This window comes from Terrapene carolina, unplaced genomic scaffold (assembly GCF_002925995.2).
Source record: "Terrapene carolina triunguis isolate 2854851 unplaced genomic scaffold, T_m_triunguis-2.0 Scaffold179, whole genome shotgun sequence".
Lineage (NCBI taxonomy): Eukaryota > Metazoa > Chordata > Testudines > Emydidae > Terrapene > Terrapene triunguis.
The window spans coordinates 911711-933591 of record NW_020664530.1 but is presented as its reverse complement, the minus strand read 5'-3'; the positions used below and the strand labels follow the sequence as shown (position 1 = coordinate 933591).

The window sequence follows — 21881 nt, the reverse complement described above, 5'->3', positions numbered from 1 at the left end:
GGGGGGGGGGGGGGGGGGGGGGTGCAGAGGCTGCAGGGTGAGGAGGAGCAGGGCAGGCAAGCAAGGGCATAGAGGCTGCAGGGGCTGCGGGGCGAGTGGGGAGCAGGGAAGCACTTAGCAACCCCCAACCAAGATCAGAGCGGGAGGGAGGAGGGGGAATGCGGGGTGCTTAGAGGAGGGGGCAGAGTTGGGGCAGGGACTTTGGGGAAGTGGTTGGAATGAGGGCGGAGATGGGGTGGGGTTGGGGCGGGGCCGGGGGCAGGGAAGGGGCGGAGTTGGGGCAGGGCCGGGGGCAGGACCGGGGCCCCGTGGAGTGTCCTCTTTTTTAAATGTTTGAATATGGTAACCCTAGTTGAGGTCAATCACCAATTCTGGCACCACATTGTTGACTGCCCTTGGTGCAGTCTCTCTAAGGGTTCCAGCTTTCTCCGAACTGGTCCCCTTCAATTTGCCTCCCATTAGACCTGTCCATAAATTAACCTAAATTGAGTCTATCAGCCCTTAAACTCCAGGTTTGCAGTTGTCTTTTGTCTCCTTTGTCCAGTTTCTTAGAGGCAGCCTGGTGTGAGACTGTTGCCCCTCCGCTATCTCAGACCTTTCTGCCTCCCTTTTCCTCTGTGTTCTTCCTCTTTATAGCTGTTTTCTTTATTGGCCCACTTGTGGGTTCATGCCTTGGCAACTGCGCAGGGGTATGGACAGCCTGATTGCCTGTAAACAGGGAAGTCTTTTCTCCCATCTGCCTATGCATGGTATGGGGTTTGTAAACTACAAATGGGCATTCTGAAATGAAGACAGACATATGGCCAGATCCTCAGCTGGTTTAAGCTCCATTGATTTTGAAAACAAAGTGATTTATGCCAGCTTAATATGTGGCTCGGTGTTTAGTGAAATGGGGTTGCAAATTATTCATATTAAAATTGCGCTGTATCTCACCCTGTTGCAGTCCAAATGCATAACTTGTCTGTTTGTCCAGTTTTCAGACTGGCATATCTGAGAGATAAGGGGTGGGTGAGGTAATATCTTTTATTGGACCAACTTTATTAAATTGGTCCAATAAAAGATATTGCCTCACCTACCTGGTCTCTCTAATATCCTTGGACCAACACAGCTCCAACACCACTGCATGTCTGAGACAGACTTGGCTATGCCATGAACTATAATCTTCCCTGTCATTGTGCTTGGTAAACTGTCCCCTCCTATAGGTGTAGTTCCCAGTTTGGGACCAGCAGTAGGGCTTTTTCTCTTTTGGTGGGGGCCACCTGGCTGCAGTGTCTGAATTTTGGGAACAGGGTGCAAGGAGGTGTCATAAGTAAAAATGCCTTAAGTGTGAGATTCTGTGTGGGAATCAGGAGTTGTGGTTATAAGTTTCAAGATAGGGAAAGATAGGTTAAAGCTTCCACAATGTCTAAACTTCCACTGTGGCTAAGCTAGAGAAAGAGAAAAATAAGCTAGAGCAGTGTTTCTCAACCAGGGGTACATTTACCCCATGGCTACTTAGAGGTCTTTCAGGGGGTACTCAGCTCATCTAGATCAGTGTTTCTCAACCTGGGGCTTGCAGCCCCAAGGGTGGTCATGGGATAGGTTTAGGAAGGTAACAAATGCAGGGCCGGCATGAGGAGGTGACAAGCAAGGCAACTGCCCAGGGCCCCACGCCATAGGGACCCCCTGCGAAGCTAAGCTACATGCTTCAGCCCCAGGTGGTAGGGCTTCAGCTTCACTGCCTGGTGGCAGGGCTTGGGCTCCAGTTCTGGGGCGGCAGGCCTTATGCTTCAGGCTCACATTTCAGTATGATACTTAAGTACAATATTTATATTCCAGTTGATTTATTTCATAATTATATGGTAAAAATGAAAAAGTAGGCAATTTTTCAGGAATAGCGTGCTACGTAGCTTTTGGGGCCTCACATTCTATCCAAGTTCTAGCAATGAGATTGGAGGTGGCTAAGGAAAAACTTGCCACCAGACCAGTTTACACCCTCTGGAATTTGTTGAACAAATTCCCCCTTTTCCAGAAGCATGTGTGAGCGTGGCGGACTGGGAAAGAGAGGGTGGTGCCTGTGACACTAAGCACCCCTGTGTTCACACCCTACACACTATTGTAATAATCTTTGTACAAAATATGCCTTGAAGGGTATCATTTGAAAACACAGGGCAATAATATCATGGAAAAATATATGTAGCAACATTTATATGTATAGTTATGAAATCCCCCTGTACATAGGTGCCAACTTCCCCAGTTCCTGGGGGGTGCTCAACTCCAGGTCCCGCTCCCACCCCTGCTCTTCCCCCAAGTTCCCCCCCACTTCTTCCTGCCCCCACTCCTCCCTCTTCTCTCCCCTCCTCCCCCACCTCCTGAATGCCCCTGAATAGCTGATTGTGGCAGGCAGGAGGCACTGGGAGGGAGGTGGAGGAGCTGATCTACGGGGCTTCCAGTGGGTGCTGAGCACCCACTTTTTTTTTACGTGGGTGCTCCGGGGCTGAAGCACCCACGGAGTCGGCACCTATGCCCCTATATGAGGTTATTAGAACATGTTCAAAACCACACAGCCCTGCCTAGGCAGAAGTTGTTAAATAGGTCTATCCTAAACAAAGGAATGTGTGTCTACTTCAATTTACATATAAGTAATAAACAGGGTCCTCCAGAAAACATGGGGAGGAGATGGCAGGAGACAAAGCAAATTTGCATTTCAGCAAAGACAGGTGAAGAGAAAGCATAAAGCCTCCTTCATCACCAGACTGCCTGTTACCTTCTTTACCGCTTGAATAAACTTTACTTTGATGGGTAACCTTCAAAAGAATCCACTTCAAAGGTTCAGTGGACTATAAAAGAGGGGGCAGAGAATCTCAAGTTATGTCTCTTACCTTTGGGGTACTACGAGAGATCCTGACCCAGGAAAGGGATAGTCACCATCTTGCTGGAAGACTGTAGGTGAGAAAAGCTATCTTAAACAAACCCTGATCCAAAACCTGCTAGATTGTTTATTTGACTTTTAGATGCATATTTTCACTTTTATTTGCTGGTAACCATTTCTAACTTTATCTCTTATACTTGAATTCACTTAAAATCCTATCTTCTTTTTTAATAAACATGTTTCATATTTTTTAATATAAACCAATCCAGTGCTGTGTTTAAACTGAACTGTTTGGTAATTCCAGTTAAAGTGGCAGACTGTTGACTATCAACTCTTTACAGGAGCAACAGTTCTTAATACCTAAACTGTCCAAGAGAGTAGTATACGGTGCAGAAGACACGTTTTTGGGTAAATTCAGGACTGTGTGTGTGTTGGGGTCACCCTGCAAGTAGTAACCAAGGCTGCTAGAAGCCAGAGTATGACTGGTTTGTTGCTGACAGGCTGCTGGACCGGAGCTGTAGCTATGCTCAGACACTCAAGGTGTGACCTGCATGCTGGCAGGCAGTTTGTGAGCAGCCCAGGTTGGGAGCTACAAGAGCAAAGCATTGTGAGGCACCCAAGATTTCAGGGCAGGTGGTGATGCAACTCTTCATTGGTCTGGATTGCACCCCAGAATGTGACTGAGCCTTCTTCCTGGGAGCCCTGAAAATTGAAGATACTATTCTGGAGACTTGTCTACTTAACTAGCTTCATCAAACAAGGCCCTGCTGTAATGTGAGAACGTACAATTAGACTCTTTTTGCATAGTGTTTCCTTATTCAGAATGGTCATTTTCTTTTTGAGCTAACATGCCATGTCCTCACTAGTCACAAATCTGTCAGCAAAAATCCTGAGCAGTTAACTGTGAATTGCTGAATAAGCTATTTGTACAGCTGAGTAGATCTTTCAACCTGTTACCATTTTGCAGCTCATTATTTAATACTTGCACTGTATGTGGGTTGATGTGTGTGAGTCTCATTTGAGTTCCAGTTTATCCAAGTCACTTATTCATACTTCCTCCCACCTTGCCCTTGCAGTAGTCTGTGTCTGTCGTTCCAGTATTTTCATCACCCCTCCCTTTAGAGCCAGGGGTGTACAAAACCAAAACATATCAAATTTTATATATGCAGCAAGCCTAGACAAGGGAGCAGAGTGGGCTCCAGCTGAAGCTGGAAATCCAAGCATTAAGGCTGTGCATGATTCCACTGAGAGACATAGGGCAGTAGTGAGTTGCCTGAGAGAGAATTTCTGAAAACTATCATAGAACTGCACAAAACCTAAAGCCAAGGCAATCAAAAGAGAAGAGCGAATATTTAATGGAATGAAATGGCTTTATATTGATTTAAATAGCACTGTCACTCTAGAGCCACTGATCAGTGTGTATTTTGTAAAAAATTAGAACACAGGATGCAAACAGAGTTACTGAAGTACTTCATGGAAAAGCAGGACACCTTGTGCAAAGAACTGGAGGTAATTTTTTTTTATTTTTTTTTAGATTTAAAAAAACAAACCCCAACTTGAGTAAATGGTGTACCCACAGCAAAGATCCTTCAGTACTAGAGCTGCATCATTAGCTATATTTATTATTTGTATTGAAGTAATGCCTGACGGGGGTTCTGTATTCCCAGGCACTGTACATTTACAGTAATGGAAAGATGCTCTGGGGACCATAGAGCTAGCAATATATTCCAGCAGCCTGATATCATACCAGCTTAAAAACCGTGCTAGTAATTTTCTGATGTCATGTGGGGAATTTTGGGAGTAACTATGAGACTCTCCATAGTTGCAAAAGAGATACTGTTGCTTGCCTAAAAGGGGGACTAACTTGAACTGATGGGTTTTAGCACCTTGTTCTAGATCATCGTAAATTGTAGTCAACAGGGGCCTTGGGCTTTAACTCTCAGGGTATGTCTACACTACGAGAGTAGTTCGATTTTAGTTAAATCGAATATGTGCAATCGATATTAGAAAGTCGAACGTATGTGTCTACACTAAGGACAGTAATTCGACTTTGTCAGTCCACACTACCAGGGAAAGCGTCGACATTGGAAGCAGTGCACTGTGGGCAGCTATCCCACAGTTCCCGCAGTCCCCGCCGCCCATTGGAATTCTGGGTCGATCCTCCAATGCCTTCTGGGTAAAAAAATGTGGCGAGGGTGCTTTTGGGTAACTGTTGTCATCCGTCAGTCACTACCGCCCTCCCTCCCTCCCTCCCTCCCTGAAAGCGCCGGCGGGAAATCAGTTCGCGCACTTTTTGATCAGTGACAGCGCGGACGCCACAGCACTGCGATCATGGATCCCGCTGCGACCATCGCTGCAGTTGTGGCCGTTCTCAACACCTCGCAGCTTATCATACACCTTTCCCTGAGGCAGATGCAGAGAAATCAGGCGAGGAGGCTACGGCACCGGCGTGAGGGCCTGAAGTCGGAGAGTAGCACAGAACTGTCAGAAACCACGAGCCCCAGCGCCCAGGACATCACTGTGGCAATGGGGCATGTGGATTTTGTTGAACGGCGATTCTGGGCCCGGGAAACAAGTACGGACTGGTGGGACCGCATAGTGCTTCAGGTCTGGGATGAATCCCAGTGGCTGCGAAACTTTCGCATGCGGAAGGGCACTTTCCTGGAACTTTGTGACTTGCTGTCCCCTGCCCTGAAGCGCAAGGACACCCGCATGCGAGCAGCCCTGACTGTCCAGAAGCGAGTGGCCATAGCCCTCTGGAAGCTTGCAACGCCGGACAGCTACCGGTCAGTCGCGAACCACTTTGGCGTGGGCAAATCTACCGTGGGGGTTGTTGTCCTGCAAGTAGCCAAGGCAATCGTCAAGGTACTGCTGTCAAAGGTAGTGACCCTGGGAAACGCGCAGGCCATCATAGATGGCTTCGCTGCGATGGGATTCCCAAACTGCGGTGGGGCTATAGATGGGACTCACATCCCTATCCTGGGACCGGGCCACCAGGCCAGCCAGTACATCAATAGAAAGGGCTACTTTTCAATGGTGCTGCAAGCACTGGTGGACCATCGGGGACGGTTTACAAACATCTACGTCGGATGGCCGGGCAAGGTTCATGACGCTCGCGTGTTCAGGAACTCTGGTCTGTTTAGACGGCTGCAGGAAGGCATTTACTTCCCGGACCACAAGATAACTGTTGGGGATGTGGAGATGCCTACAGTGATCCTCGGGGACCCAGCCTACCCGCTAATGCCCTGGCTCATGAAGCCCTATACTGGCGTCCTGGACACTGAAAAAGAACTCTTCAACTACCGCCTGAGCAAGTGCAGAATGGTGGTGGAGTGTGCTTTTGGCCGTCTCAAGGGGAGATGGAGAAGCTTACTGACTCGCTGTGATCTCAGCGAAACCAATATCCCCATCGTTATTGCAGCTTGCTGTGTGCTCCACAATCTCTGTGAGAGCAAGGGGGAGACCTTTATGTCGGGGTGGGAGGTTGAGGCAAATAGCCTGGCTGCTGATTACGCCCAGCCAGACAGCCGGGCGATTAGAAGAGCCCAGCGGGACGCGCTGTGCATCCGGGAGGCTTTGAAAGCCAGTTTCAAGGCTGAGCAGGGTACCCAGTGACTTTTAAGTTTGTGGACACAGAAGCTGAACTTGCCCCCGTTTCTTTACCCAGTTGCCGTCGACTATCCTCTCCAGTTACATACCCCCTTCACCCCCTTCCCAAAAAATAAAATCTGTTCTGTTTTGTTAATGGACACCGTTGTCTTTATTACTGTTTTCGCGGGAATGTTTTAAACCTGGGACGCAGACTGTGGCGGGGGGCGGGTTTAGTGTTGTGATGCAAATGATGCTTCTAAACTCCAGGAATGACAGGCTCCGCGGTGGTGGACTGGTTGTTTCAACGGAGCCTGCCAGCCCTCCTGGCCGGGACTGCGTGTATGTGTCGGCTATGTGACTGTCTTGCAGGGGGAGGAGGGTTACAGATCCCCTGCTGCGCGGCTCTGTGATCCAGGGTAAGGACCGCTGCATAAGATCTGTAACTGCCCTCCCCCGCCACCAAGTCACAGAGCAACACCCCCCCCCCCACCACACAGAACATGAAAACCACCTCCCAGACTGACCAGGATAACTAGTCACTGCACTGTATATGTGCCCTGCTGCTGGACCTGCCCCCTGCTAAAGGTGACTGTCCTGTCCAATTACCAAGCCCCTTCCCCCCACTTCAGACAGACTCTCATCTAAAAGAAGAGGATGGAAACAATAATGAACAAAAACGTATTTTTTATTAACAACCGCACATGGAACGGGGGGGGTGAAACTTGGACAGGGTCTTGTGTGAGGCGGGTAGGAAAGGACTTTACAAATTTTGGGGAATGAGAGCCTTCTAGTGGTAGAGCAGTCCGCAGGGGTGGAGTGAAATTTTTCACGGCCCCTTCCGCCCCTCCGTGTTTGGACTTTGGGTGAGGGGGGTATGGGACTTGGTGGCGGGGCGGGGCAGTTAGAGAGAGACTGCAGCGGGGCTCTCTCCTCCTGCCTCCGGTCCTGCAGAACATCCACAAGGCGGCGGAGCGTGTCCGTTTGCTCCCTCATTAGTCCAAGCAGCGTTTGAGTAGCCTGCCTGTCCTCCTGTCGCCACCTCTTCTCCCGTTCCATGTTTGCCCGGTGCATTTGGGACAAGTTCTCCCTCCACTGTGTCTGCTGGGCTGCCTGTGCTCGGGAGCATGCCATTAGTTCAGCAAACATGTCTTCCCGTGTCCTCTTCTTCCTCCTCCTAATGTGCGCTAGCCTCTGGGCAGATGTGGCTGTGGGAATTGGAAAAAGGGAGTGAATTCCTGAGACAGATCAATGTATCTGTGAACAGAGAACATAGTCTTTCTCTGTGAACAAGACCATGCAGAGCACCTATCACACGCGCACTGAGGACAAGGTCGAATTTTCGGCCCTCGCCTACCGTGCCTGCGGTCTTGCTGTGGCGAGCTGAGGAGCAGGGCAGGACACCGGACTTTGTCTAGATGGCAAACATGGTAAGCCGTAGACTTGTGGCCGCTTAAAACTTTAAGAGTGGCACTGGCCTCCTTTCGCATAGAAAGCAATGCGAGTCTCTGCTGGCAGCAATCCTGCAAGCATGAACTCTGGCCCTGTCCCACCCCCTCGCGGCTGTAAACCGCGTGGCTGTAAACCGGCGGTTGCAGTTCTGTACAGGGACGGGCAAGCAGTCCCAATACTAACTTTCCCCTACCTAATTCACAGCAGGGAGTCATGCCAGACATCACCCTCCTGAAGGTCTCTGCGAGCCAGAAGGAGCGGATGCTTCGTGACAGCCTGCAGAAACCGGGGCCATTTGCTGCAATGCTCTGCAAGACCATGATCCCCGAGTACCTGCTGGCGTTGTGGCAGGGAAACGTCTCATACCACGGGGGGCCTAACAAGCTCTCCCTGCCCAGGAACCTGCTCATGAGGCTTGAAAAACACCTGCAGGAGACCTATGAGGAGTTCTCCCCGGAGGATGTCGCCTCTATCCCCGGATACATTGACCAGTTTTTGGGTTAGGTGCCCTTGGAGGGACAGAAGAGTGCAGCGTTTTGGGCATTATAATCATGAAGCGGACATTGTGAAATTTTTTGAAAATAGACTATATATTGAAGCGCCCAAAGACAGACTAATCATGATACACTTTGCACAGATTCCCGTTTTGTTGGACTTTCCTGTTTACATGTTTTGAAGCACTTTACCCACTGTTAATATTTTAAATCTTCCTGTTTTGTTGTAAATAAATGTTTACATGTTTTAAAGCACTTTACCTATTGTTAATATTTGAAATATGCCAGTTATGTTATAAATAAATGTTTAGATATTTAAAACACTTACTGCTTGATCCTTCCCCTGAATCTGTGTCTGGGATAACGGCTGGGGAGGATTGGTAGGGGATCTCTGTGAGGGTGATGAAGAGCTCCTGGCTGTCGGGCAAATCAGCGCTGTCGACTGCCTCGTCCTCCTCATCTCCTTCCTCCTCTTCCCCGTCCGCTGAGGAACCGGCCGCGGACAATATCCCATCCTCAGAGTCCACAGTCAGGGGTGGGGTAGTGGTGGCGGCCGCACCTAGGATGGAATGCAGTGCCTCGTAGAAACGGGATGTGTGGGGCTGGGATCCGGAGCGTCCGTTTGCCTCTTTGGTCTTCTGGTAGCCTTGTCTCAGCTCCTTGATTTTCACGCGGCACTGCGTTGCATCCCGGCTGTATCCTCTCTCTGCCATGGCTTTAGAGATCTTCTCATAGGTCTTTGCATTCCGTCTTTTGGAGCGCAGCTCGGAAAGCACGGTCTCATCTCCCCACACAGCGATGAGATCCAAGACTTCCCGATCAGTCCATGCTGGGCCCTCTTTCTAGTCTGAGATTGCACGGCCATCTCTGCTGGAGAGCTCTGCATCGTTGCCACTGCTGCTGAGCTCGCCACGGTGTCAAAACAGAAACTGCGCTTCAAACTGCCCAGACAGGAAAAGGAATTCAAATTTTCCCGGGGTGTGGCTGGTCAGAGCATCCGAGCTCGGACTGCTGTCCAGAGCGTCAACAGAGTGGTGCACTGGGGGATAGCTCCCGGAGCTATTAGCGTCGAATTCCATCCACACCTAGCCTAATTCGACATGGCCATGTCGAATTTAGCGCTACTCCTCTCGTTGGGGAGGATTACAGAAATCGATTTAAAGAGAGCTCTATGTCGAACTAAATAGCTTCGTGGTGTGGACGGGTGCAGGGTTAATTCGATATAACGGCGCTAAATTCGACATAAAAGCCTAGTGTAGACCAGGCCTCAGAATTCAGACATTTTCACAAAATGTATCTTCAATACACACTTTTGCTATGCTGAGCCATGTGAAAGTCCCTTGCCTATGTATTATTGCTTTCTTTCTTCCCCAGAGCAGATGAGTTAATTTTTAAGAAACTTTGCCTATTTGTGTATTCCAGTTGGATGTTCTTTCCAAATTCTAACATTTAAATACTAGTATTAAGAAAAGAGATTAAAATATTGCTAAATTAAGTCTTTTCCAGTCTGAATATGAGGCTATATAACAATTGAAGTATAATATACCTTTCAAAAGATTAGATTAAATTGATTCTATACATTTTTCTCATTGAGATTTTAGCAGTAAAATATAATTCAATACTATAATGACTTGAAAATTACTTACAAATATAATTTAAGTTTTTACATTTATACCCAGTTCTCTCAAGGATTTTTTTTATTGCCAGCTCAAAATTGATGTTTTGTAGTAAGCAATTGTAATTTTTAATTCCACTTCAGGAACCCCTATGAACATTGAATATTATCTATCTCCATATCAAGTTCTGGAAGAAGAGCTGAATCCTGGTAAAAATGGATAAACAGTAAAAATTAAAATAGTGTTAGCTTATTTTTTGAACTGGAATTTAGTTTTTACAATTGTAGTCTGAAAAGAATCCAGTGTACTTAAAGGGTGAACTCACATGGTGCAGTAACTATCTTTCTACAATACGAGTTTCCTTTCGAGCAGAAGATCGCTAAATGGAATTGGAAACAATTTAAGGTTTCACTACATCCAAGTTCATATGCAAGATGGTTCCTTGGAACAACTAGAATGACATTTCTGTATCCTTTGGTTCTTCATGATTGGCACTAAGGTGGGAACAAATTAATTTGTAAACTGCTTGTTTAGCAGAGTCCAGAAAGATGCATGCAATTTGTGGCAAACAAAGCCCTGTGATGCACTTATTTAGTGCAGGGACATGATTGTTCAGGAAACTGGAGACTTTGCCACTTCTAGGTTGCTGGTACTAATTAAGACCTGCATGGTAGCAACCAAAAGTCATTCAGTGACCTGTATGAAATGAACTGGTGATCCTTTGGTTCTTAATGAAGACATGCTCATGTCACAAAAGAGCGTCAGCTATAATGGTCAACTGGCATCATTGGCAATCTGGGTTAAGGCAATCTTTGGCTAGGTGATGGAGATCTTGCATTGTAGCTGTCTAGGTTGTGCCTGCACTATAGATGACTGGAAGACATCAGGCCTTCTAGTCTGGCACCTTTCACCAGCAGTATGTTCATCTATATTTTCATAAGGGAAAAAAATGCACTGACTCATACCTGTCTTCTTTCTTCCCTCAGGCTCCCAAGTATGTGGAACAAAAGTATTTGTAACGGTTGGAAGTTCAAACACAACACACAAACTTCCCATTTCTCCGTTAATTGTGGATTCTCAGGCAGGAGATGGGTGAGATTCAAAGGCACTATTGACATTTCTGAACATATAAATGGATTTTCAAATCAAATGACATTGACATCATTTGTATTGATCCTATAACAGAGATGCAAACCCACTGCTAGACAAGAGCAACACTACTGTATTGATGGCATTATCCCTCTTGGGAATACTCTGCATAATCAGATGACTGTTTTCCCAAAAGAGTTTAAAATTATATCCAAGTTCATATTAACTGTATGAATTCCATGGGATCATAAATCTTAAGATCAGAAAGGACCAATGAGATGATTGTCTGACCTCCTGTACAACATAGACCATAGAACTTCATCCAGTAATTCCTGCATCAAGCTCCTAACTTTAAATATCAATTAAGTGTATTGTAATTAAATTGTGTAACATTTTAAACTGTTTGCATGACCACTCCTAGGACAGCATCATTTAATCTGACTGTCTGAACAGGTAATACAAGGGGTAGGCTTGAGGGGAAACTCCCCTCTTACCCCCACTGAAAATGAACCACAGTGCACTGATTTATAGCTAGAATCCTGCCTGTTTTTGTGGCCCACCTTCCTTCTCTATCAGTCTTCATATAGACTTTGCTTTATGACATCTAGTCTATACTTGCATTTTCCAGAGGGAGATTTTTCTTGAGGTGGGAAGAGAATCATCTATACCATATGTGTGTCTTCATTTTACCCTGGGCACTAAGAATCCTTGTCACACCAGTGTCTTCTTTAACAAGCTTGCCTTTCTACCCGTTTTTCCTCAGCAACCCTGCTTTTTTACCACTTACTGATGAACTCAGCATGGATTTGTCAGCTTGCTTTTTCTTGATGTTTCATCAGCCTTTTCCTATGTCCTCATCCAGTATTCAAGAGATACAGAAGCTTACAGGCATGTTTAATTATCTGTTAGATTAAATATTTTTGAGTATTCTACATAGCTTGTTTCCTTTTTACCTCCCTCATGCTAATTTTGCAGGAGATGTGTCCAGATTTTCTACCTTCTCTGTGAAAGAAAATCCTCTGATTAGTATTCCTATCAGCTCAGATGTGATTAGCACATTATTAATGTGCTATCATGTAAATGTGACCTGACATTGGAAAATAATATGCAGAGGACCAAGAATAGAAATGACGATATAAGGAGAAAGGATAGCCTTGTGAGTAAGGCACTGGACTGGGACATCAGGATTTAATATGAAGCTATGATAGACTTCCTGTGTGATCCTGGTCAAGTTTCTGTGTATCAATTCCCAATCTGTAAAATTGGGGTAAACACTTCCCTATCTTCTTTATGATGACTGTTTGTTTGTAAAAATGGAATGAACATTTTCCATGTCTCATGAATAACTACAAATCAATCCAGAAATACTAATCTAAAAATTACCTGGCTTTAGGAATTTCAATTGATGGACTGAAGTTAGCTTCTCTTCATGCACTGATTGTTCAATTTACCTTTAATGATGAGTACAAGGAAGATTTGGCCATGAATAATTCTTGTTTCTTTGTGGTATGTATGTTCTGACTTTTGATACATGCATGTCATTTTGTTCTTATTCTTTGTCTGCATTTATGTGGTGAAGTAAACACTTTTTGTATGTCAGTAAGCAATGCCAATAGTCAGGAATCCTGACATAATTGAATGCCCATCAGGGAGTATATTATTCCAATTTTTTTTTAACTCTGTCAACCCCCTTACTTTTAAATAATTTAAGGCAATTTGACACCTTTATAAAGGTGATAAAGGAGACATTATTTTGTGTGTAGTAACTGGAGTCATATCAATTGTATGTGGTGATCGTGTGTTTAAAGCATTTAGCCTAAGTAAATTTGTCTACCACTTTCCCTCTAATTCCTTCAAAAGCAGAATTTGTTAGTGACTAGTCTCAAATCTGAGATTCTCCAGTATATCCAAGATGCTTCCCAGGTAGATTTTCAGTTTTAAAATCTTTAGCATAGATCATGTCACTCCATTTTAAATCTGATTAAAAATGGAATTCCCTACTGCATAACAGTAAGAGTAGTGAATTTACTATTTGTTATAGTCTTTATTACAATGAGTGGCAGAAAGAATGTAAAAAATTAGTCACTCCTTTAGTTAATCAGATTATACATAAATTTAACTGATTTCTTTTTGAAATGTTTTTTGTGTTTTTTGTTTTGTGGTACATAGTGATTAAAAACAATAGTTTCATAGTTAGTATTATGATCGCTCCTAGACTGAGGCTATTTTGCATATTTAGAAATTACTTGAAAATAACCTTAAATATAAATTTTAAAGACTGCCGAGATTTAGTACTGGTGTAAGATGTTGGCAGGACAGCCCTGGTGGGTGAAAGCCACTGTTTATCTACAAAGCAGTGGCAGGGCAAATTTCCCACATCATCTGCTTTGCTAGCATTCCTTAATTCTGAAAGGGGGAGGGGGGCAGTTGGAGAAGAGGGCACTTCCTCTACAGATAACAGGGATAACTACATGGCCTATGTAGTTCTTGGTCTCTGCAGTGTGGCTGTTTTGCAGGGCAATGGTGGGTGAGTTTTTATAATGTGATAGCTGCAACAGAGACCCACCAAAGTCCTCCTCTTTAGAGGCCACTATATATCCATTAGATGGAAATAACTTTAATCTCTACAGAGCTGTGCTGGATATGGGTGAGAGACTCTGTAGCTTATTAGCAATGCCCTAAGGCATCCAGTTTCCTACCAAGTGCTAATGTTACACGTTCAAGAACGAAGACTTTCTTTCTGGAAAAATCAGCTTATTAAATTAATTGCTGACCTTTTTGAAGATTTAAACAGGGAGGGTCTCTCCCCCTCCACCCTCCCCCCCCTTTCTGGACACACAGGTAAAATTCTACACCCGACCCTGCCCAATTGCTCCTTAATATGCACTCAGTTAAGTGCCCTGCTCTGCTCTTAAAGCAACAGCTCCCATTTGACCAAGGCAGAACCAGTAAGGTTATGTCTAGACAGCAAATGAAGGTGTGATTGTAGTGTGTCCAGGGTCTCCAGAGGGCTTGTGCTAAGGTGGGCTAAGCTGCCACATCTTCACTACCACTGTTACCTATGCTAGTGTGGATTTTCCTATGCTTGCCACAATCATACCCTCACTTGCTGCACAAATATATTCTAAAATTACATTAAAACAAATATCACATCTAAATATAAATAAAATTGCTTCAGCAATTATTCCAGAGTCCTTGCACTAAAAAGATTAGATCACCCTTTTCCCCTCAAATGAGTCGCTAGGTGGGTTTGAACCCACACCCTTTGTAGCTGCCCATAAACCTCTTCTAATTTAGCTGTAGGAGCAATCAATGGCAGAAACAAGTTATTTGGTAGTTGGACCACCCCTAGATGGTCCATGCAATACATGCTCTGCCAGTTGGTTACACAACTATTTGTGAGACTGTGGAACACTGGGGTGACCGGGGTCCTAGTGGGGACCAGCTGTGATCAGTCAATTAGGGTGAACTGCAAAGAATGGGGGAGACAATCCCCATAAAGCTGGTGGATATTCCAATACTTAGATTTACCAAGCCAGCATAAAACAGCTTCTTTATTACCTTCCTGGTTACTCAGAAGTCCAAACAACACAGTTCCCTTAAAGTGATCCAGCCTCAGGCCTCCCTCCAGGTACCCACATCAAATGTGATGAAAATTTCTGTAAATCTTATTTCATCATATAAAAGAAAAGGTTCTACCAATCCCAAAGGATCAGACACATTACCTCCCAGGTTATTGAATATTCCAGATCTTATCCAAATACACACTACAGCCAATTCTTATTAACTAAACTTTATTTAAAAAAAAAAGAGAGAGAGTATGGTTAAAGGATCAATATACATACAGACATGAGTTCAATTTATTTAGGTGCAGATTCATAGCAGAGATGGTGAGCTTTGTAGTTGCATAGAGTTCTTTTAGAAATAGTTCATAGGTTATAGTCCAATGTCCAAATATCATATTCACGGTGTACTAGCATAACTGGGACTTTAGTCTTTTGACTCCAACTTCTCCTGATGAAGCCTAAGCAGATCTGAGATGACAGAATCAGGATCCAAAGATCTTTTATACAATTTCATGTCTTTTGACAAGTTGGAGTTCAAAAGGTAATTAGCATGACTTTGAAGGAGGTCCCTCACCGGTACTTGGCTATAGAATTAACATAAGGCAATTTGCTTTTTCTTCCACCATTCACAGATTATTTGCTATACACTTTAAAGAGGGATGACTACAGAGATATCCCGTGTTTACAATTCATTTAAATGCTAGGATTTTCTTTTGATCTCTGAAGTATCAGAATATAGCATAGACCGGGACTGTTGATTACATGGTCTGCCCTACTCATACATATGTAAATACACAAAAACACAAACATTATCTCCCCACATGTCTTTTGGGGGTTATTTATTTTGCAGGATGTTTAACCCTTTCTAGCCATGCATCACAACTGGTTATCAGGATTCCTGACTCTGGGAAAAGTGTGGTGAAGAGATAGCACAGCTAAGCACATTCCTTCTGAGAGGCAGTATGGGAAAGTGAATGAGATTAGGGTCTGTCAGGTGAGAGCACTCTGTTCACGGCTTGGCCTGAAATATCCTCTCTTTCTGTTGTTTTACCTGTATAATGACTGAATGATACTAACGTCTCCTAAATTAAAGGTAAAAGGCTGTTAATTTCGCTATGACCTTCACCGCCCTTATTAACAGTCCTCACAAGAACAACTGAGACTGGGGCCTTGGCTACACTTGTGAGTTACAGCGCAATAAAGCCTCCCAGAGCGCTGTACCTCATTCTCTGTCCGCACTGGCAAGGCAAGTACAGCGCTGTATCTCCATGGCTTCAGCACTGCTGGTACTCCACCTCCCCGAGAGGAGTAAGTTTGCTGCGCCTTGGCTACAACTCCCGGGTGTCAGTGTGAACGAGGAGTTAACTTACTGTGCTGTGATAATCCCCCTATCAAGTGGCCACTCTTCTCATTGTTGTGATCAGCTGCAGGAATGCGGAAGTGCCGTTTCAGAGAGAAAAAGCAAACATTTTGCTGTTTGCTGTGAGTGAGTGAGAAGCAGGAGGGTCTGAACTTACAAGACAGAGTGCTGACACACTCTCAGCACTCCAAAAACCCACTCTCTCTCCCCCCACTCCCTGTCACACTCCACCCCCCCCTTTTGAAAAGCACGTTGCAGCCACTTGAATGCTGGGATAGCTGCCCATAATGCACCACTCCCAATGCAGCTGCAAATGTGGCCATGACAGTGCGCTGTCAGCTGTCAGTGTGGACAGACTGCAGCACTTTCCCTACTCAGCTGTACGAAGGTGGGTTTAACTCACAGCGCTGTACAGCTGCAAGTGTAGCCATACCCTAGAACTCACGGTCTTTTGGCATGAAGCTCAGTGCAGATTATCCTGTGTTAAAAGGTATTTTTGCAGGAGAGGGGCTTGGTCTCAGTTGACTCAGTTTCTGAGTGATATTTTCATTGAGGTGTGGCCAGGGATTTCAGACTTGACAGATGTGTGCCCCACAAAAGACTTTTTTGGTACCAGATCCATTGTAACATTTTAGTATCAGGACTAGCCATCTTGCCTTTCCAAGTTTCCATTCCTCACAAAAATAAGTATTTCTTCATCAGTCTCTTCCAGATTGCCCGAAGCACAGTTATTTCATAAATAAGGGCACAGAGAAATCAGGTATAACAGGAGCCCTCGTCAGTAAAATTCCATTTACCCATCCAAAGTGTGTACCTGCTATAATTGAGATTCTTCGGCATCAAGTGGCATATAACACTCTTATTGGCAGCTGTCTCTCTGAGAACACTATAAATGAAGGTAAATTGTATGTTATGAAGTTGTGTGTTTCTCTGTAATAGTCTGCTGATTTGTTTTGTATTTGTAAGTTGGATGTCCCCACCACAGCAGGTGCATTCTCCAAATCCACTGCTATTTACAAATTGTTTGAAATGACTAAATTCTTATCAGCATCCTTAGTTTTTGTGTAGGGCTCTCTGTAGGTTAAATATTTCAAGTAGCACACCTATGTCTGACCCAATATTTAGTTTCCAGAGGCAAACTGAACTGCAGAGTGACAATAATTAGATTCTGAGTTGCCAGCGTTTTGAATGGCTAGTGTATAATTCACTTAAATGGGGTTAAGTTTAAATAAACTAAGTTATTAAATGAAGTTACTGCTTTACAGATTGCTCAGAGCTGCTTTATTTTGAAGTGTCTCCACAAAAGGGCACTAGCTTTTCCATCTCATTCCAGCATCCTATGGGGGAGAGTTTAGCCTGTGGTAAGTGTGGAATATTCAACACTGCTGCTTTTGTGTGTGTGTGTGTGTGTGTGTGTGTGTGTGTGTGTGTGTGTCACGTTTACAAATATCTTTGTTCTATCAGGACATGGGTTTCAATTGTACTGTGAATCTCAATCTTCCTAAACTTTACTCTTCTGCGTGTTTATGTATATAAATAAACAGGAAATGCTTTGTTAAGGTTGCCCAGTTCAAAACAAAGTCAGGGAATGTAGAAGAATTAAGGCCCTGGTTCTGCAATGCATTGAACACGGGTATACTGAGACTGCCATACGCCCATAGAGCCCCACTGAAATCAGTGGGATGGGGCCTTATAGTTCCTACAGCAATAGTAATTGAGCTATATAAGCACATTTTGTTTATTATGGTAAATATAACCATTAATATTTAATGTTACATGTCTTAATTTCCATACTTGGATCAAAGGGAAATATTCAGGGGTTATAAATAATATTGCTAGACCTTTGTAAACACACACAATTTTGAAATGTCCATATTTTTTCCTATTCAGTGGTAGCTGATGTCTTGAGCGCCAGACAAATCAGATGCAGTCTTCATACAAATCCTCAAGATGTAACTCTAAATTGCTGCAATGACTTTATCACAAGAGTCATGGAGCGGTAAGTGTTCTACTCTAAAATGTTTGGGACACATATAAATTGTCTATTAATGGTAATTTTTATGCATATTCAGAAATAGTAAAAACTACCATCCCTATGATCAAATGAACTTGTTTATTAAAAAGTGATGGAACAAAAGATTGTCTTTAGTAAATGCAAAGTATATTTTAGTTCTCAAAAAAAGGTGTCACTTTTCTTTGCATATCATATTTATTCATTTACCCAATTTGAATTAGTGATATGTTTATTTACACTAGCACTTCTTGTGTCTGCAACTAAGACTTCTTTACAGTAGGAAGTGAGAAAACATTTTGAAAGTTAGACATTTCTTTTTATCCTCTTAAATGGGGCCCAGTGCTCAGCTGGAAATGCATCTGTTTAGTCACACAACTGGTACAGCAGAAGTAGCTGCAGTGCAAGTTTTCCCATGCTGTCTTAGCATCATGTGCCTCCTGTGTTCTAGAGGGCACCACCTCCGGGGAGTGAGCAGTTCATTTTCCATGTCTATTCAATTCTTCCCATCTCTACTGAGATGAGGATGTTATGCTCATACAAAGCACATCTAATGGCCAGTTAGATTGAGCACGAGTGTGGAGCTGGGTTTTGTCGGTCGCAATCCGAGACTTTGCAGGACTGAACCCAGAGTTCCATGGCAAAACACCCCAGCTTTATAGTTGTAAATTCCCATTTGAGTCCATGCATTTTGCAATGTCATCCTGTAATCATTAGTCCTTAAGTGGTGTTATCATTTGATGGTTATTGTCGGGCTTCCCATCGTTATCTCTTATTTGTTGTCTCGCCTTCGGGGGTGCCTGCCTCACCTCTGAGGTCGTCAATGTTGCTAACATCGGATACAATGGATGTTTTCTGACTGTCTCCTGGTCTTTCCATGTCTCTCAGTCTCTTACTTCTTCTTGACCATCTGGACATTTGTGATGGCTTTCACACCTTATCTTTTCCTGATTCACAGAAACCTTTAAAGGTATACGTACAGCAGTATTGTATATTCAGTAGAATACATTGTAAATCAAGCCTTGCTAAATCTTATAACTAAAACAATTCACATTGGGGTTTCAGGCCCTCAACATTCCTCTAATCTTCTTAACATAGATACAATAGAGAATCCTGTCTCTTACTTCCTAATTTGTAATACATATAGGAAACCATAGTAGCTTTATAACTTATTTTAAAACAAAAGGGTGACCATAAGGATTGTTCTGGTCTGTCATTCCTTTCTGCTATTCAAAAGGGGTGGCTGACAGGATGAAATCAAATCATACATTAATTCTCATAGTACATTATAAAATCCAGCTCCTACAAGGGGTCCAAACTGTGTGGGGCTGCTGTGGAATGAACATGGATACACTAAGTGGACTGAGACCACTAATTCACTTCATCCAGGTCAATAAACAGTTGTCCAATTGGCAGTAAGTTGGATGTAGGCTGGACTTGAACCATGAATTTAAGCAACAAGATATGGGAAAACTGCTGCTGCAGCTAGAGCATTGTACATTTGAGCTCCCGCTATTGCTAATTCTGCTTCAGCTGAACCAGTACCATAGGCGCCGACTTCTGCTGGCGCCAGTGGGTGCTCGACCCCCCCCCCCCCCGCCCTTGCCCCTGCCCCCATTCCAACCCCTTCCCCAAATCATCGCCCCCGCCTCCTCCCCTGAGCGTGCCGTATTTCTGCTCCGCCCCCCCTCCCTCCCAGAGCTTGTTATGCCACGAAACAGCTGTTTTGCAGTGGCAAGCGCTGGGAGGAGAAGCAGGAATGTGGCGTGCTCAGGGGAGGAGGCGGAGGTGAGCTGAGCTGGGGCGGGAAGCTTGGCTGCTGCACCCACCAATTTTTCCCCTGGGTGCTGCAGCCCCGAAGCACCCACGGAGTCGGCACCTATGAGTGGTACAGACAGTAGAAACCCCCTTTTTTTGTAAAAAGGCCCTACTGTGGATAATAAGTCAGGACTGAGGTGCTGTATGAAGTTTTAAAAGAATACATCGCATGAGAATTATCTAAAAACTATAGTTTTCTAATTGTAAGGTGAATGCTGTCAACTTAAGCTCTCATTAAAAGTAAAACCCTAAAACCCAAACTTGGAACTAGCTAAGGGGATATCCTAAGATATTTTTTTTTTTTTTTTTTTTTAACCAAGATTTTCATGCAGTCCTCTGGATATCTAAGAATATGAGAAGCCATATTAGCTAACTGAAGAGTTACACACACCAAGATAACTTCTGATTCAATAATCCATATTTTCCCACAGAAAAGATGGATCACTTCAGCAAGCTAGTCTGCTTTTTTTACAATGGCTGAGACTGAGTGGTTAACGTTCTCAACTCCTTCTTTTCCCCCCTCAGTTGTATGTCTGTCCCTCTTGTCATGAGAGCTATTTTCAAGAATGCTGTCACAATGAAAGTTGATGGTGAAATACAAAATATGGAAGTTATCTCTGAGCAAAATCCTGAAGTGACCTGCAAGCAAACGACGTCTTCTAACAGTACCGGAGCAAATATTTCTGGAGCCAGCATGCAAAATTCATGTGATGGCATGGAGGCAAGCAGCTCCACGGCCAGTATTGAGTGTGCGATTTGTGATATATCAGTATAACTAAAGCAAATACTCATCTGATGTTTACTGTGGTTCCATGTCACTTTTTTTGTAGTGTGATCAATAGACATTGTTTCAAGAAACAGTAGAGGAGAACTTGGCAAGATCAATACTTCTGTCTAGCAGGATTTCCTCTTAGAATTAAATCTTTTCAACCCTGCATATTGCTAAATTAAAAAAAAAAACTTTTTTTTGAGAATATAAACGCAAATTTGAAAAGTCAAATTATCACTACTGTAGCAACCTTAATTTAACCCATAATGCATATATGGGCATGTAGTTATTTAGGTGGTGGTTGTTTGTTAAATATTTGTAGGTGTACATATAATACAACATGCAATGTGGCCAAGTTATATTGCGGTAACCTTAAGATTTTGTTTTCTTTCTTTGTGCGGTTCCATTTATTAAACCATAATGTTGCATTAACATTTTTTTAACATGTAATTGAAAAATTTGTAAGAAAGGTGGAAGGGGAAAGGAACTATTGTTTGAAACTGTCTGCTAGTAAGCTATTTTGTGCACAAATGCAATTTGATGCAAATGAGTTTTGACTTATTTATTTGTACCAGTCCCCATGGAACTGTGTAGTAAATTAAAAGCTTTCCCCCCTCCTGTATTGGTTTAATGTCCTCTTTTTGCAAAAAGAGTTCTGGATAATAGGGGGGTATGGGTAATACAGGTGTGCAATAAAATAATTTTGCAAACAAATGGCTGTGTAATTTTTTTTAGTTAAATTCTGCCCCATGACTTGTATTCATGAAGGATTAGCCTACTATTAGGCTTGAAAACAAACTTCAGTTGTTGGAGTACAAAAATGTTACAGCAGAATTATGGGGGTTTTGTGGTTTTTTTTTTTGTTTTTAACTACTCTCAAATCCACTCACTGTAGGTGGTAAGCAAACCCTCCAAATTTGTTTTTGGCCTGTGACTAAACATGCTTTCAACCAGATGAAAACTTATGTAGTGGCAACTTAAAACAGGAATAGATAGTGAGAAGTCCTCCTCAGCATTCTTGTCTTGTAGGTGCTAAAATTGACTTTTATATAGTGAGAAATGTGCATAAGATAGTACTGAACAAATGAATACTGACTTACTAAACAAAACCAGACTTCATGCCCAGAAGAATTTGCAGTCAGCTTAAACAAAATCAACAACAGAAAGTGACAAATGCAGCATGTTAGGATAAATAAGGAGACAGCTATAAGAAATGTGGCTGGTTATGGGAGCAGTGTGTAGAAAATTGTGGCTAATATGCCTGTGG

The 21881-nt window shown here is 43.6% G+C and overlaps 1 protein-coding gene across 1 annotated transcript in view; it reads left to right on the top strand.

Moving 5' to 3' along the window:
• LOC112113493 (mediator of RNA polymerase II transcription subunit 1-like) overlaps nt 1–20960 on the top strand; it is a 26607-nt gene extending 5647 nt beyond the window's left edge. The window contains exons 2-10 of the mRNA XM_026654027.2: nt 4290–4360; nt 10145–10210; nt 10988–11093; nt 11854–11978; nt 12484–12596; nt 16719–16914; nt 17282–17377; nt 17907–18015; nt 20371–20960. Of these exons, the coding sequence (XP_026509812.2) occupies nt 4290–4360; nt 10145–10210; nt 10988–11093; nt 11854–11978; nt 12484–12596; nt 16719–16914; nt 17282–17377; nt 17907–18015; nt 20371–20620 (1132 nt within the window). The 3' untranslated portion in view covers nt 20621–20960. The remainder of the gene's footprint in view (nt 1–4289; nt 4361–10144; nt 10211–10987; nt 11094–11853; nt 11979–12483; nt 12597–16718; nt 16915–17281; nt 17378–17906; nt 18016–20370) is intronic.
• The last annotated feature ends 921 nt before the right edge of the window (nt 20961–21881 follow it).